Source organism: Colossoma macropomum, unplaced genomic scaffold, assembly GCF_904425465.1.
Source record: "Colossoma macropomum unplaced genomic scaffold, Colossoma_macropomum, whole genome shotgun sequence".
NCBI classification, from domain to species: Eukaryota; Metazoa; Chordata; class Actinopteri; order Characiformes; family Serrasalmidae; genus Colossoma; species Colossoma macropomum.
This window is the reverse complement of record NW_023494791.1, coordinates 44,996,855-45,010,596: the sequence shown is the minus strand read 5'-3', so window position 1 is coordinate 45,010,596 and position 13,742 is coordinate 44,996,855. Positions and strand designations below refer to the sequence as shown.

Here is a 13,742-nt window from a genome sequence, read left to right as displayed (position 1 = left end):
CTATTTCAGCTTGAGTACGCTGCTTTCAGCGTCCCCTTTGTTTTCCCTTTTCCCGCCATTTTTTCATTTTCCATTCATTGAGGTGTTTTTCCCGTTTCCGCCTGTGCTTCCCAGAGGCGCAGTGGTAACTCCTCGGACCACCAATCAGTACATTGGTGGTTCGAGCCTCTACGCCACCTCAACTCCAACGTGCACAATCACCAAATTCACACTCCACCACCTCCCTGCCGTCCCGTAACACCTATCACCACCACTGTGAACAACTCTGACTCTACGTTTCTCTAGAACAGAGCACTGGAAAAATGAAGTAGAATAAGTGGGGAGGGGCTTTTACATACTATTGCATCCAACAACAAAGACAGCATGGACCTCCTTTTACACAGTGATTACACAAAAGGCTCCAGTTCCACATATTGATCCATTTTACTGACCAACATAATCTTACCTGGTGCAGTCTTTGCTGTACAGAAGAGATGTCTGTGAAGATCTCCGTCCAGCCATGTTCTACCTGAGTGAGCTGAGCCTTTACCGACAGCAGGGCAGGAGACAGAGCCATTGGACTGCACATGGACGTGGAGGAGACATGTTCACACACTGACCCTTTGGGCCTGGAGGAACCTGAGCCGGTCCTACTGCCCTGAGGAACGCTGGAGGAACCAATGTCTTCACATGCTAATGTGTTCACTGGAGTTTGATCGTGGACTGTAGCTTTAGATTCATTAGAAAACTCCACTTCTTGAGGACTGAGGGCTTTTTCAGGTGGATCATCAAGCAGGGAGGAGTGAACATGTAAAGAATCTTGGTCCTCATCAATGGATGCATCTTCTACTGGGACAGTGTCCATCACAGCAATAATATCTGAGGCGGTCTTAATCCTAATTGAGGAAAGATCTTTATCACCAGCGTCAGTGAGGTTCTCTTCTGACTCACAGTCATCACTGGAGATCTCATGAACATACTCCGCCATGTTGGCAGGTTCAGAGTGAATGTCCTGATGTTCTCTCTCACTTAGCTGTAGGAGCTCAGTGCCAGCGCTGATCACTGAAGCCTTCAGTGCTGATTTCACTTCCAGCTCCTTACTCAGCTCCTGGGAAGAGTGTGGACAATGGTTACCTTCAAATTTTGATCTGAACTAATATTATGTTACTAGAACAATAATTTGTGTTTTACATCTTATTAACTTACTATTTGAAGTTCAATAAACTCAAAATTTTAATGTAGCCCTTGTGTAGTGTTGATGTTTTTATTACTCAGTGGTCTGGTGGACCCACCACATTGTTTTTTAAATCAATACAGCCACAACAATTTATGTAAAAGTACCAGATGTAAAATATCAGCGTAGGGTTCTCTTTTAGCAGCTGTAGCCAGTCAGCAGCCTGTACATGTTGTCCACCCTCACACAAACACATACAAACAAACAAACACACAACAAACACACACACACACACACACACACACACTAACAGTAGGCCATGTAGGAGGAGAACAGAGTGAAGGACACAGCACCTCCACACTTTTACTCCCCGCGGGTTCACCCAACACCACATGTGTAATATAAATGTGTGGGGGGTGAACAGAGTGAAGACACTGAAAATGGGTTATTTTATATGTTCTTCACAGAAAATGAGAAAAGGCCAATCATTTCATCATTTTTTCTTTTGGTAAACTTTGAAAATGGGTCCCACAGACCCCAACACCACACAAGGGTTAAGTTAAATTTATTTTTTTTTTTATAGTGTAAATATAATATCAAGTTATTTAGTAATTAGCGTGTCCACTCTTTGTCTTTATTACAGATTCCATTCTTTTCAGCAGACCTGTTTTCAGTTTTTAAAGGACTCTGCAGGGACATTTTTCCACACTTCCAAAGTTCAGTCTTAGAAGTTGGTTGCACTTCCTGCTTTTTTCACTATCAGCATTTATTTATAAAGTTATTGGACGATTCGAACAGCTTGGTTGAGGCACAGACAAAATACGAAGGAAAAAAGATTGTAATAAAAATGTAGTACAATTTTGGTAATGATGAAACAAATTGAAATAAAAACTGATCTAGAAGAAGCAGAAAACAGACAGAATAAGTGATGAATAAAAACAGTAAAAGTAGACTGTTAAATGGAGGACACTAAAACAGACCCGTGAGGAACTCACTATAAACTCCTTGTAGTGCGTTAGAGCTTTATCTCCTTCCTGATTAGGTGAGGTCAGGTGACCTGTCCAGTCGTGCAGGCATTCTTTGGTTTTGTCCATCCACTCGTTCAGCGCTGCTGAGTCACGGTGATACCTGCACAAAAAACAATCAGACTCAACGTTATTAATTTCTTTCCCCCTCCATTCTTCATTTTCTGTCTGTCACTCTGTCTGTTGTTGCTGCTCCAACTCACTGCAGTGATTTGCTAGTCAAATAATTTGAAAATCAAATTCATACACTGTACACTTCTGTTGAATACTTAGTAATCACTTGTCATTAATTTTTATTATTTTGTTCAGTAATAACTGACATAATGTACACTAGAATATTAACACAAACTAAGTTTTTTTAGGGGATCCACAAGAATGCACTATTAAAAGATAAGTAATATACTGAAATGACCTGTTTATGTTGTCTGTCTGACCACTTTTAAATTATGAGGCATGCTGTGTATCAATTTGATTATAACTTCATTACTGACACTCATGTTTATTCTAACTTCTCAATTGAATTAACAGTAAATGATTTCTTGCTATTATGTTGTAATTTACTAGCATCATATTAGAATCATTGTATAACAGCATCTGCAACCAAACTGGTTTATTGCAATACTGAAAAACAGTGATTCTAAACTTTTGAGCGGCGCTGTTTTCTTCAGGGCAGATCAGTCTTCTCAGTTGGGTACGTTAGGCATGGCAAGTTCATTTATCTAGCACCCTTCATACACTGCTGTCATTCAAAGTGCTTCACAAATGTGAAAATACAGAGTCACTTAAAAAGTAAAGGAGTATAGAGATTAAAACATGACTAAAACAACAGATTTGAAGGAGAAAAAATCATTAAAATAAAAATCAAATTAGAAAATAAATTAGGATAATAATCAAATTAAGAATTCAAAATTAAGTTAGGATAATAAAGTGCTGTTATAGAGAAGAAGGGCTTGAAATGCTAACAGTGTTAAGACTGAGCTGAAAGCTGCTCAAATAGGAAAGTGTCCAGTGTCAGGGATCTTCTAATGCTCTCTGTCAACTGGCTCCATTTAAGAGCAGCACAGTATCTAAACGCTGCTTCTCCACGTTTAGTCTTTACCTTCAGACTAACTGACCAGCTTCTAATGATCTGAGAGTTCTGCTCGGCTCATATCGCTGCAGCAGGTCAGATAAATACGCTGCTCCTGACCATTAAGACATTTATAGAGCAGTCACTGCACCTTAAAGGCTATTCTGGAACAGACTGGCAGCCAGTGTAAGGGTTTTACCTGTTCCATAGTTTTTTTATCTGGTGGGCGGAGTCTCGTCCTTGCTCTAGCTTCCTCTGTAGAGCAGCCAATCGCTGCTTCAACCTCAGGACGGACACGCCTACTCTGCGCAGGGGAAGGTCTGACACGTGACAAGACACGCCTGCCTGTGGTAAAGCCACGCCCTCTTTCTGTATCCTGCAGGCCTGGTCAAAAACCAGAGAGATCCGCACTCTGTTCTCCTCCAGAACTGCCTGCACGGCCTGACGGAGAGAAAAGAGTGAACAAGAACATTAAACACAGACAGAAAAGAAATATGATTATGAGATAAACTGGGGTTAATCCTAACAACCTTTCCAAAGATACCTGAACACCATTACACACTTTGTTTTACACTGACCAGCCACTTAATAAGTCTACAGTCACTGTCCATTTTATCAGCTCCACAGACCACATAGGAGCACTTTGTAGTTCTACAGTCACAGACTGTGGTCCATCTGTTTCTCTGCATACTTTATTACCCTGTTCTTCAGTGGTCAGAACCCCCACAGGGCCTCCACAGAGCAGGTATTATTTGGGTGGTGGGTCATTCTCAACACTGCAGTGACACTGACACTGGTGGCGTGTTGGGGTGTGTCTCTGGTACGAATTTTAATGAAGGAAAATGGAAATGATTTTAATGAAGTGGCTGGTGGGTGTAAATACAGTCGTACTCAAATTCCTTCATGTTAATCTGAGTATTCAAACTAAATGACCAATAATGAAATTACATTATTTAAATTACACATTTTTATTTTTTAAGTGTAAAATAAGTTTACGCATCCTCTACAGACTTTTCCTAATATGTTAAATCCAGTAAATAAACAGTAACTGTGTATTAAAATGTGCAGAAGTTGCTCTCTGTAGAGGACGAGTTAACAAAACATGCCATTTGCCCAAGGGTGCCCTAACTTTTACTCATGACTGTACATAGAAAAGCTTTAAAACAGCATGAATGAAAACGAAGAACGCCATTATTACACTTTGGCAGTTGGAAAACAGCACCCGCAGATGTTCACCTGAGAGCTGTTTCCAACAGTAATACCTCATAAGCTGACAGGTGCTTCTGTAGCTCCTCCTCTGTTTGCTCTCCCAGGTGCATCTTGGGAAGTTCAGTTTCCAGGTCCTGTAGCAGGCTCTCCAACCAGGCCTGGCTCTCCTCCCACTGCGTCCAGGACTTCAACAGACCAGTTCAATCACGAAAACAGCAATAAATACAGACTACAACCAAGCTCAAGACCAGACTAAAGACTAAGAAATTAATTTTAAGTAATTAAAAAAGTAATTAATTTTATTTTAGATATGCATTCAAATGTAAGAGGACAGCATAATGAAATGTTGATACAACAGATGTTGGTCATATAAGCATATAAGGATAATATGCTGAGCAGGAATTAACATTAATTAGCACAGCAAAGCTAAATACAAGAGTGCAACTGAATTATGTCCATATTTTAGCTCATGTTTATAGATAACAGTGTCATTCAGTTTCAGAAACCACATAAGCAATTCTATATGTGATAACGCAGAAAACTGTGTAAATTAGATATTTTTCTACTCCATTAAATCACAGTGAGTGTTTATTACCCCCTGGAGTTCCTCCTACCTGCAGAGCAGCCTGCAGTGCAGTCACAGTGTCCATAGCCTGTTGCTGTAGGCCGTCCACCTGCTTTTCCAGCTCTGCCACTGCAGCCTTCTGCCCACAGGGGGTGCTGTTTGGCATCCAGGCACTCAGCTGCTGCAGAGCCCGCAGACGAGCGTCCAGAGACAGAAAAAACATCTGTACACACAAAAAAAGACCAATGAAAAAGTAAGTTCTGCTGGTCTGTAAGGAAATCTCAGATTATTGAGCTGTTCAATCTCACAATGCTAACTTTTAACTGATGGACCCAAAATTTTAGCTAATTTTATTATTATTATTATTATTATTATTATTATATGTTACTATGTATTATTATCATGAATAAATATTATATATTTTTTATGTATGTTTCGTTTCCTCCCACAGTCCAAAGACATGCAGTCAGGCTATTTGGCCATGCTAAATTGCCCCTAGGTGTGAGTGTGTGTGTGTGAATGTATATGTCTGTCTGTCTGCCCTGCGATAGACTGGTGACCTGTCCAGGGTGCATCCTGCCTTCTACACAATTAAATCAACATGTAATTTGGCCAGGGGCCCCAAAACTTTTGCAAACCACTGTGTTTGGCTCATATCAGGCAACCGATCTCAATGGAAATTTAAATGATCCTCATGAGCTCAGTTTGAAGGGAAGGTTACCTTACAGGACAACATATGAATGCAAAGATGAGCTGATCTGCTTCACGGCTGCTACTACTGTGTTTAGACATGTGATGTATGTTTGTCCATTTTTACACACTGTAACTGTGTCATACAGTGACTGAAACCACATGTGATGATTTAGGCATGCTGTTAGCGCTGCGCTAATTGACTGGGCCTTAGCTTCTATAACTTGTTAGCTATATTAGCCTCGTAGCTCCAGCACAAAACTAAAGAAGCAAACTTCAGCCTTGGCTGGTCATTTACAGGGTGAATAAAAGTAACTGTGCTTATTAAACGTGTACGCGTCTATCTGTGCGATAGATGCCAGCGAGTCAAGGGAAGAACCAGTACCACCAATGCAGGATTTGAACTAGGGGGCCTTTATGAAGTCTGTGTGCTGCATTACCGTGTGTGTGCTGATGTGTGAGCGCAGCTGTTGTGTGTTGTCCAGCTGTAGGTGTGTAGTGCGGGTCAGTCTTTCTCTGGCCAGCTCCAACAGGTCCTGTAGGCTTTTCATCAGCCTCTCATACTGTTGCTGCTGCTCCAGCCTGCACTGGACATCACCGCTGCGCTCCTTCACACCACACCACACACTCTCCAACAGGTTCTACAGACAGAGAGAGAGAGGGGCGTTACATATACAACATATACAGGACATGGGGTCATACATATATTAAGTAAGTCATGTATGTAAGTCAATGGAACCAGACTTTTTTCCAAGTCTTTTTGGGCCGTTTCTTTTGGTCCATTCATCATGAAATTCACATACAATATTAAGGGCAGCAGACATTTTCAAATTATCTCAAAAACTAAAAAACGAAATGGATTTAAGAGATTTTGTTCTGTGTGTGTGTATATATATATACATCTAATATATATATACACGAGTGGATCAGACACAGCAGTGCTGCTGGAGTTTTTAAACACTGTGTCCACTCACTGTGACACTCCTACATTGTCCATCCACCTTGTAGATGTAAAGTCAGAGACGATAGCTCATCTGCTGCTGCACAGTTTGTGTTGGTCATCCTCTAGTCCTTCATCAGTGGTCACAGGACGCTGCCCACGGGACACTATTGGCTGGATATTTCTGGTTGGTGGACTATTCTCAGTCCAGCAGTGACACTGAGGTGTTTAAAAACTGCAGCAGCACTGCTGCGTCTGATCCACTTGTAAAAGGGGGCTAACAAAGTATGCAGAGAAACAGATGGACTACAGTCTGTAACTGTAGAACTACAGTAAGTGGAGCTGATAAAATGGACAATGAGTGTAGAAACAAGGAGGTGGTCATAATGTTATGCCTGATCGGTGTATATATTTGTATATATTTACAGATTACATACACATTAGTATCTATACATAGTCAGAATTTTCAAAGCCTCTTCACTTAAATAATCAGACAGCATTTCAGTTTTAAAGAATAAAAAAAACAAAAGATCACTTTAAAAAGTCGCAAACCTCCAGTGTGTTGACCTCCAGTGTGAGGGCTGATGTTCGCTCCGTGCTCTTTGTTTCCTCTCTCAGCTCCTCCAGCTCTTTCTCCTTCTGCTGGAGCTCCTGCTGCAACCCGGCAAAAGCCTGCCCACATAGAAACGGACACAGAAGATCAGAGGTCAGTCTTGGGTCCATTTCAGGCCATCATTGTACAGTTTAAGGCTACAGACACATGAAGCTCCTGCCTGAAGACATTCTAACAGTCTGATATACAGAGAAAGTGTGTAATTATTTTAGAGAAGTCAGATGATGATATGGAGGCTGATGCTTGACTGCACTGATAACAACCAGCTGCAGCTGATTGGCTGAATCAAAACAGTCTGAAACTCACAGCATGCATGAATAAATGCTTGAAAAGTCCCTTCTGACCCACTCCAAAACTGAGAATTGAAGAGTTCTCTTCCATACTTCCTATATAAAACCCTGAAAGTCTTCACAGAAGGCCTAATGATTCATGGGAACCAAAAATATGTGTCTGCAATTTTAGTTCTTTTTTATTTAATATACTCATCATGTTTGTTATAATTAAACTGCACATATTGTAGTAATACTTACTTAATTGTTAAGATTTGGTTTGAATTTAGAACTGTAGTATCTAGGTACATAGAGTCAAGCGAGCTCTCCTATTGGTTAGGACTTCAGGAGCTGATCTTAAGGTCTGACACTTTAGATTAACTACCAGCAACATTAGGAAACTACAGCAGAATCAACCAAACACATTTTGATTAACAATGGGTGGGACCAATTTTAAGACAAAAAGCTTCACTCTAGGCCTTGCGGCAGTTGCGTCACTGACTGTGAATACAAGTCATAGTCTATCCAGGTTTCAGTCAGCTGTTAGAACTGGAGAACAGTAGCAGCAGGACTCTTTACTGAGTCACTAAAAACTGCTACAAGGTAAAATAGATGTTACAGTGAAAAAAAATGATATCTTAACATGAGAAATCAGCCTAAATCTGGTCTACTTATCTAATATTTCTCATTTTGAGATGGTTGTATGAATATTATATGATCCTTTAAACTTATTTTTAGACATTTTTTACTTTACTTTTTGACCAAGTTTTGACCTTTTATGGCTCTAACAGTCACGGTGCACCATTGTCAATTATACTGTTTTTCATATATGCTACACATGGAAATTAACAATGCCTTAAACTACACGTATATCATTGCTCTGGTAAGAAACCTCTGCATCTCCAAAATGTTAATCCCTGAAATGGCAAATGTCAAAGTTTTATTACACACTTCTGCAACCTAATAAGGGCTCAGCCAGTTTGCAATGAGGTCCCTGTAGTTACTGAATAATAAGCCTTAGAATGTAATAAGCCTGAGATTTTAAGGGGTTAACTTTATAGGAAAAGGTAAAACATGCTTTACTTTAATATTAATGGAACAAGATTTTAATCCAGTTAATTCCAGAATGTTTCTGTTAATCCACTCTTCACACAATGGTCGTTCAAACTAGAAAATTAGGAGGTTTATATATGACAGTCTTTTATGAAAGAATTTTCAAAAAGGAGTTTTTTCTTATAATAAATTGATTTTGACATTTATTTTATATTTCTGCGCATTGATGCATGTTTACATCCCTTAATCCTTAAATAATAAATATCAGCTGGGTGATTTTATTTTTAAACTGCTCTTGGTAGGGGATACAAACTTTTAAACCCTACTGTAGCTCTAAATTAAGCAGAAAATGCCAAAGAACAAACTGTACTTTAGTCTTTACGGGCAAAACAAGCATTCCTGCAATACTGTGGCACTTTCAGACTGTACTACCACTCAAAGACATGCAAAACTGTCTTTCACTTCCTAAAACTCAGGCTGGGCTACACCACAGTGACACATTCACCATCAGCTAAACTGACCTCAGCATTTCTCACAGAAGCTGCTGAAGGCAAAGCCTCCGAACAGCTGTGGAGTTAGCATGAGCGCAGAAACGTATTCCAGGTTTGGTGTTATGAATATATTTCCTCTTCCTGTGTGTGAGACAGGTGAGCGTTTACCTGTAGCTGAGCATGAAGGTCACATCCTGGTTCTTGCTGAGTTGCTGAGTGGAGGGCTGAGATGTTAGCGAGTAAAGAATCATGCATGTTTTTAATCTTGCTCTGTGGGGTTTGGAAAAACACAGGGCTGTAATAAAAGTTATCACACATATATTAGGAAAACATTAATAGGAGGTTTATTAGAGAAATAGAACGGGCCACTTTATCAGAAACCCCTCTCCTGTAGCTCCATCTTGATGGTGTACAAATAGAGGCTGTAGCTCATCTGTTGATGCACAGTTTGTGTTAGTCATCCTCTAGACCTTCATCAGTCGACAGTTTCTGATCTCGGAGCCCCTTTTGTCTGGATATTTTTAGGTGGTGGTCCACTCCCAACCTAGCCGTGACACCGATGTGTGGGAAAAGAGCACTGTGTCTGATACGGGCAGCATGGTGGCGCAGTGGGTAGCACTGTCGCCTCACAGCAAGAAGGGCCTGGGTTTGATTCCTGGCCGGGCGACCGGGGGTCCTTTCTGTGTGGAGTTTGCCTGTTGTCTGCGTGGGTTTCCTCCGGGTACTCCAGTTTCCTCCCATGGTCCAAAGACATGCCTGTCAGGCTGATTGGACATGCTGAATTGCCCCTAGGTGTGAATGTGTGTGTGATTGTATATGTATGTCTGTCTGTCTGCTCTGCGATGGACTGGCACCTGTCCAGGGTGTATCCTGCCTTCCGCCCAGTGACAGCTGGGATAGGCTCCAGCACCCCACCGCGACCCAGAAGGATAAGCGGTTTAGATGATGTATGTATGTGTCTGATACACTTGCACCAGCACTACACACACTACCATTTCAGTGTCACTGCTGTGCTGAGAATAGACCACCACCCACGTAATATTTGGTCAGCAGTGGTCCTGTGATCAGAAACTGACCACTGATGAATGGGGTAGAGGGGGCTGATCAACTCTGCAGTATCAGACGAGCTACAGTCTGTAATTGTAACTTACTGTACACTTATGTAGTGGATCTAGGAGGTGGGTGGAGCTCAGTGGTCAGTAAAAGAAAGTAAAAGGTGGGGGTTTCTGATAAACTGGCCAGTAAATGGACGTGTGGGATTTAAGATGGTAGAAGAATGAGTCGTTTTTTGTCTTGTCTTGTGTAAGAACAGTGATGGAGGGTGAGATATTGGCAGGTTTTTTGAGGTGCAGAAATGCTGACAAAATCACACTTTCTTCATTTAGTGTGAGTTAAAGGATCTCCTTTTTGGAGGGACAGTGTTTGTGTGTACCAGTTTGTTAAACATGCTTCTAATGTCACTGTATTAGTGCCAAAAGACAAAGATGGGCTACAATTTTGGACCAGATGTTTGTACGAACTATGAGAATATATTTTTATTATCACAGTCTATTTGTTTAATAAATTCGTTTGTGTACACATTTCATGACAAACGGGCAAATAGAAGTGATCCAAAACTATCATTATGTGATTATATAACCAAATCTCATTTTTATTACTGTACAGCCTCAAAAAGGTTGGGACGGTAAATAATATAAACAAGCAGTGATTAGTAAATTCTGTTTTAATTCTGTAAATTCAGTATTTAATTAATTAAAAAGGGCAAAACCACATTTTTGGTAAGTAAACGCTCATTTGAAATATGATGCCTGCAACATGTTCCAAAAAAGTTGGGACAGAAGCAAGTTTATAACACTTAGTAAACTTTTGGACTGAAGACACAAACTGATCCAGTTTTGAAAGTGAAATATTTGCCATTCTTTTCTTACACAAGCTGTGCAACCATACAGAGACTTCGTTCTCGGATTTTGCGCTTCATAGTGCACTACATGTGTTTAATGGGAGACAGGTCTGGACCCGCACCCACCACCCGCACTCTCTGATTATGCATCCAGAATGTTTCTTGCCTTTTCCTGCTGAAATCAGCATGGACATCCTCGAAAAAGATGGCATCTAAAAGGAAGCATATGCTGCTCCAAAATGCGTTTATATCTTTGGGTGTTATTGGCGCTGTTACCTGCTACTGCTCTGTACCATGACACCCTGGCTTTTAAACTTTATGCTGGTAACAATCTGGAACCTTTTCTGCTTTGAGAACTCAGAGAACATGACGTCCATTATTTCCCTAAATGACCACAGTACACATTCCTCTGTGCATCAGTCCATTTCAGATTAGGTTTAGCCCAGAGAAGTCGGCGGTGTTTCACTGTGCATAGCACAGTCTTAACTTGCATTTGTGGATGCAGCAAGAGACCGAGATTACAGACGAGGGTTTTTAAAAGAATTCCCATACCCATGCAGTGGTCTCTATCACAGAGGCATGCTGTTTTTTACACAGTGCTGTCTGGGGAATCAAAGGTCGTGGATATTCAGTCGTGGTTTCCGGCCTTTGCCTTTATGCACAGAGATGTCTCTGGATTTCCTGAATCTTTTGATTACATTATACAATGTAGCGTATGATTGCAATCATTTGCTGAAAAACTTTTTAACCTGTTGGATTTTTTTTGTTGATGCATTTTTTGATTTTAACAAAGTGGCAAGAGTCAATTCATCCAATTCATCATAAAGGAAGCCTTTCCAGGATGCTCCTTTTATACCCAAACATGACTGCATCACCTGTTTAAGAGAAGTTTTTGAACATTTCACAATGTTTCTAGTCTTAAAGTTTCCTAGTCGTAAACATTGTTGGAACGTGTTGCAGCATCAGTGAATACGAATGTGTTAGCATCTCGTACAATGTTACTATTTCAGAGATGTGAGGTTTCACTTTGACAGTGATGATGCCGATCATGTCTCTCATGTTTCTATGTATTCTAATGTCTAAACAGCTGGACGGTCATGTTTGTGTTTGTGAGTGACCGCGTCGTGTGTTCAGTGTGTCTCACCTGTGTGTGGACTGTGTGTTCCAGCTGCTTCTGAAGCTGCTTCTGTTTCTCTGAGAGAACATTCTGGAGCTCACACACACGCTCCTGCAGCAGATCCAAACACACACTCGCTCCTGACGCTGCTGAGCCTATAGACCCCAGGACCTTTGACCCCTGAGAGCTCAATTCAGCACCTAAAGAGGTCAGCTCTGCAGACAGACTCTACCAATCACACACAGAGAGGAGATTAGGACAAAGTTAATCTACTAAATTTAACAAATGAGTTGTTGTATGTTTGGAATAAAGAGTTAATCTACTCAGAGTTAATGGATGAGAGGATGTATGAATGGATAGAAAGATTGATGGATGGATGGGTGAACAGACAGAAAGATGGCTGGAAGAATGTGTAAATGAAAGCACAGATGAATAAATAGATTAATAAGTAAATATATGTATGATGGATGGATGGGTGGATGGATAGAAGGTTAATGGAGAGAGGATGTATGAATGGATAGAAAGATGGATGAATGATGGATGGATGGGTGAACAGACAGAAAGATGGCTAGAAGAATGTGTAAATGAAAGCACAGATGAATAAATAGATTAATAAGTGAAAATATGTATGACGGATGGATGGATGGGTGGATGGATAGAAGGTTAATGGAGAGAGGCTGGATGAATTGATGGAAAGTGGGAAGGATGATGAAGGGATGGAAGGATGATGGAGGCATGGACAGATTGACGGTGGGAGGGATAGATGGATGTATGGATGGATAGATAAATGATAGATGGATGAATATATGGATGGTGGGAAAGAAGGATAGATGGCTGGATAGATGGATGGATGAATAGATGGATAGACAGATGGATAGTGTGAGGGATGGATGGACAATGAAGGGATGGATAGATGGATGGTGAAACAGATGGAAGGATGGGTGAAAATATGGATGAATGATGGAGGGATGGACATACGGATGGCGGGAGGAATGGATGGATGGACGAACGGATGATGGAGGGATGGACATACGGATGGCGGGAGGAATGGATGGATGGACAAACGGATGATGAAGTGATGGATAGCTGAAAAGTGGGAGGCAAGGATGGAGGGGTGGATGGATGATGTAGAGAGGGAGGATGTGGAGAGAGGAAAGGGTGGATGGAGGATGGGGGTGGATGATGAAGGGATGGAGAGATAAATAAATAGATGGATGGATGAGGGAGGGATGGATAGATGGATGAGTACCTGTAGCTGCAGCAGCTGGCTGTTTGTATCATTAAGTGATTGTCGAGGCTGGGAGAGGAGTGTGTGAGAGAGAGAGGAGAGAGAGAGTCCGACTCCACTCACAACCTCAAACAATCCTTCATCTACTGCTCGCACGTCCTAGAGAGAGAGAGAGAGAGAGAGAGAGAGAGAGAGAGAGGATATTAATAACGTAACAGTGTGTTGATATTGAAACAGTTATGAAAATGTATGTTGCATAACTACAAAAATATATATATATAAAAACATGCAGTCAGGCTGATTGGACATGCTAAATTGCCCCTAGGTGTGAGTGTGTATGTCTGTCTGTCTGCCCTGCGATGGACTGGCGACCTGTCCAGGGTGTATCCTGCCTTCTGCCCATTGACAGCTGGGATAGGC

General features: G+C 41.1%; 1 protein-coding gene across 1 annotated transcript in view; it reads right to left on the bottom strand.

The window, feature by feature from the left end:
* The window catches only part of syne2b (spectrin repeat containing, nuclear envelope 2b), a 201,093-nt gene that overhangs the window by 62,009 nt on the left and 125,342 nt on the right, over positions 1-13,742 (bottom strand). Inside the window, 10 exon segments of the mRNA XM_036575316.1 lie at positions 446-1,087; positions 2,149-2,281; positions 3,447-3,688; positions 4,510-4,641; positions 5,071-5,244; positions 6,152-6,352; positions 7,204-7,323; positions 9,246-9,347; positions 12,122-12,322; positions 13,344-13,481. Coding sequence (XP_036431209.1) covers positions 446-1,087; positions 2,149-2,281; positions 3,447-3,688; positions 4,510-4,641; positions 5,071-5,244; positions 6,152-6,352; positions 7,204-7,323; positions 9,246-9,347; positions 12,122-12,322; positions 13,344-13,481 — 2,085 coding nt within the window.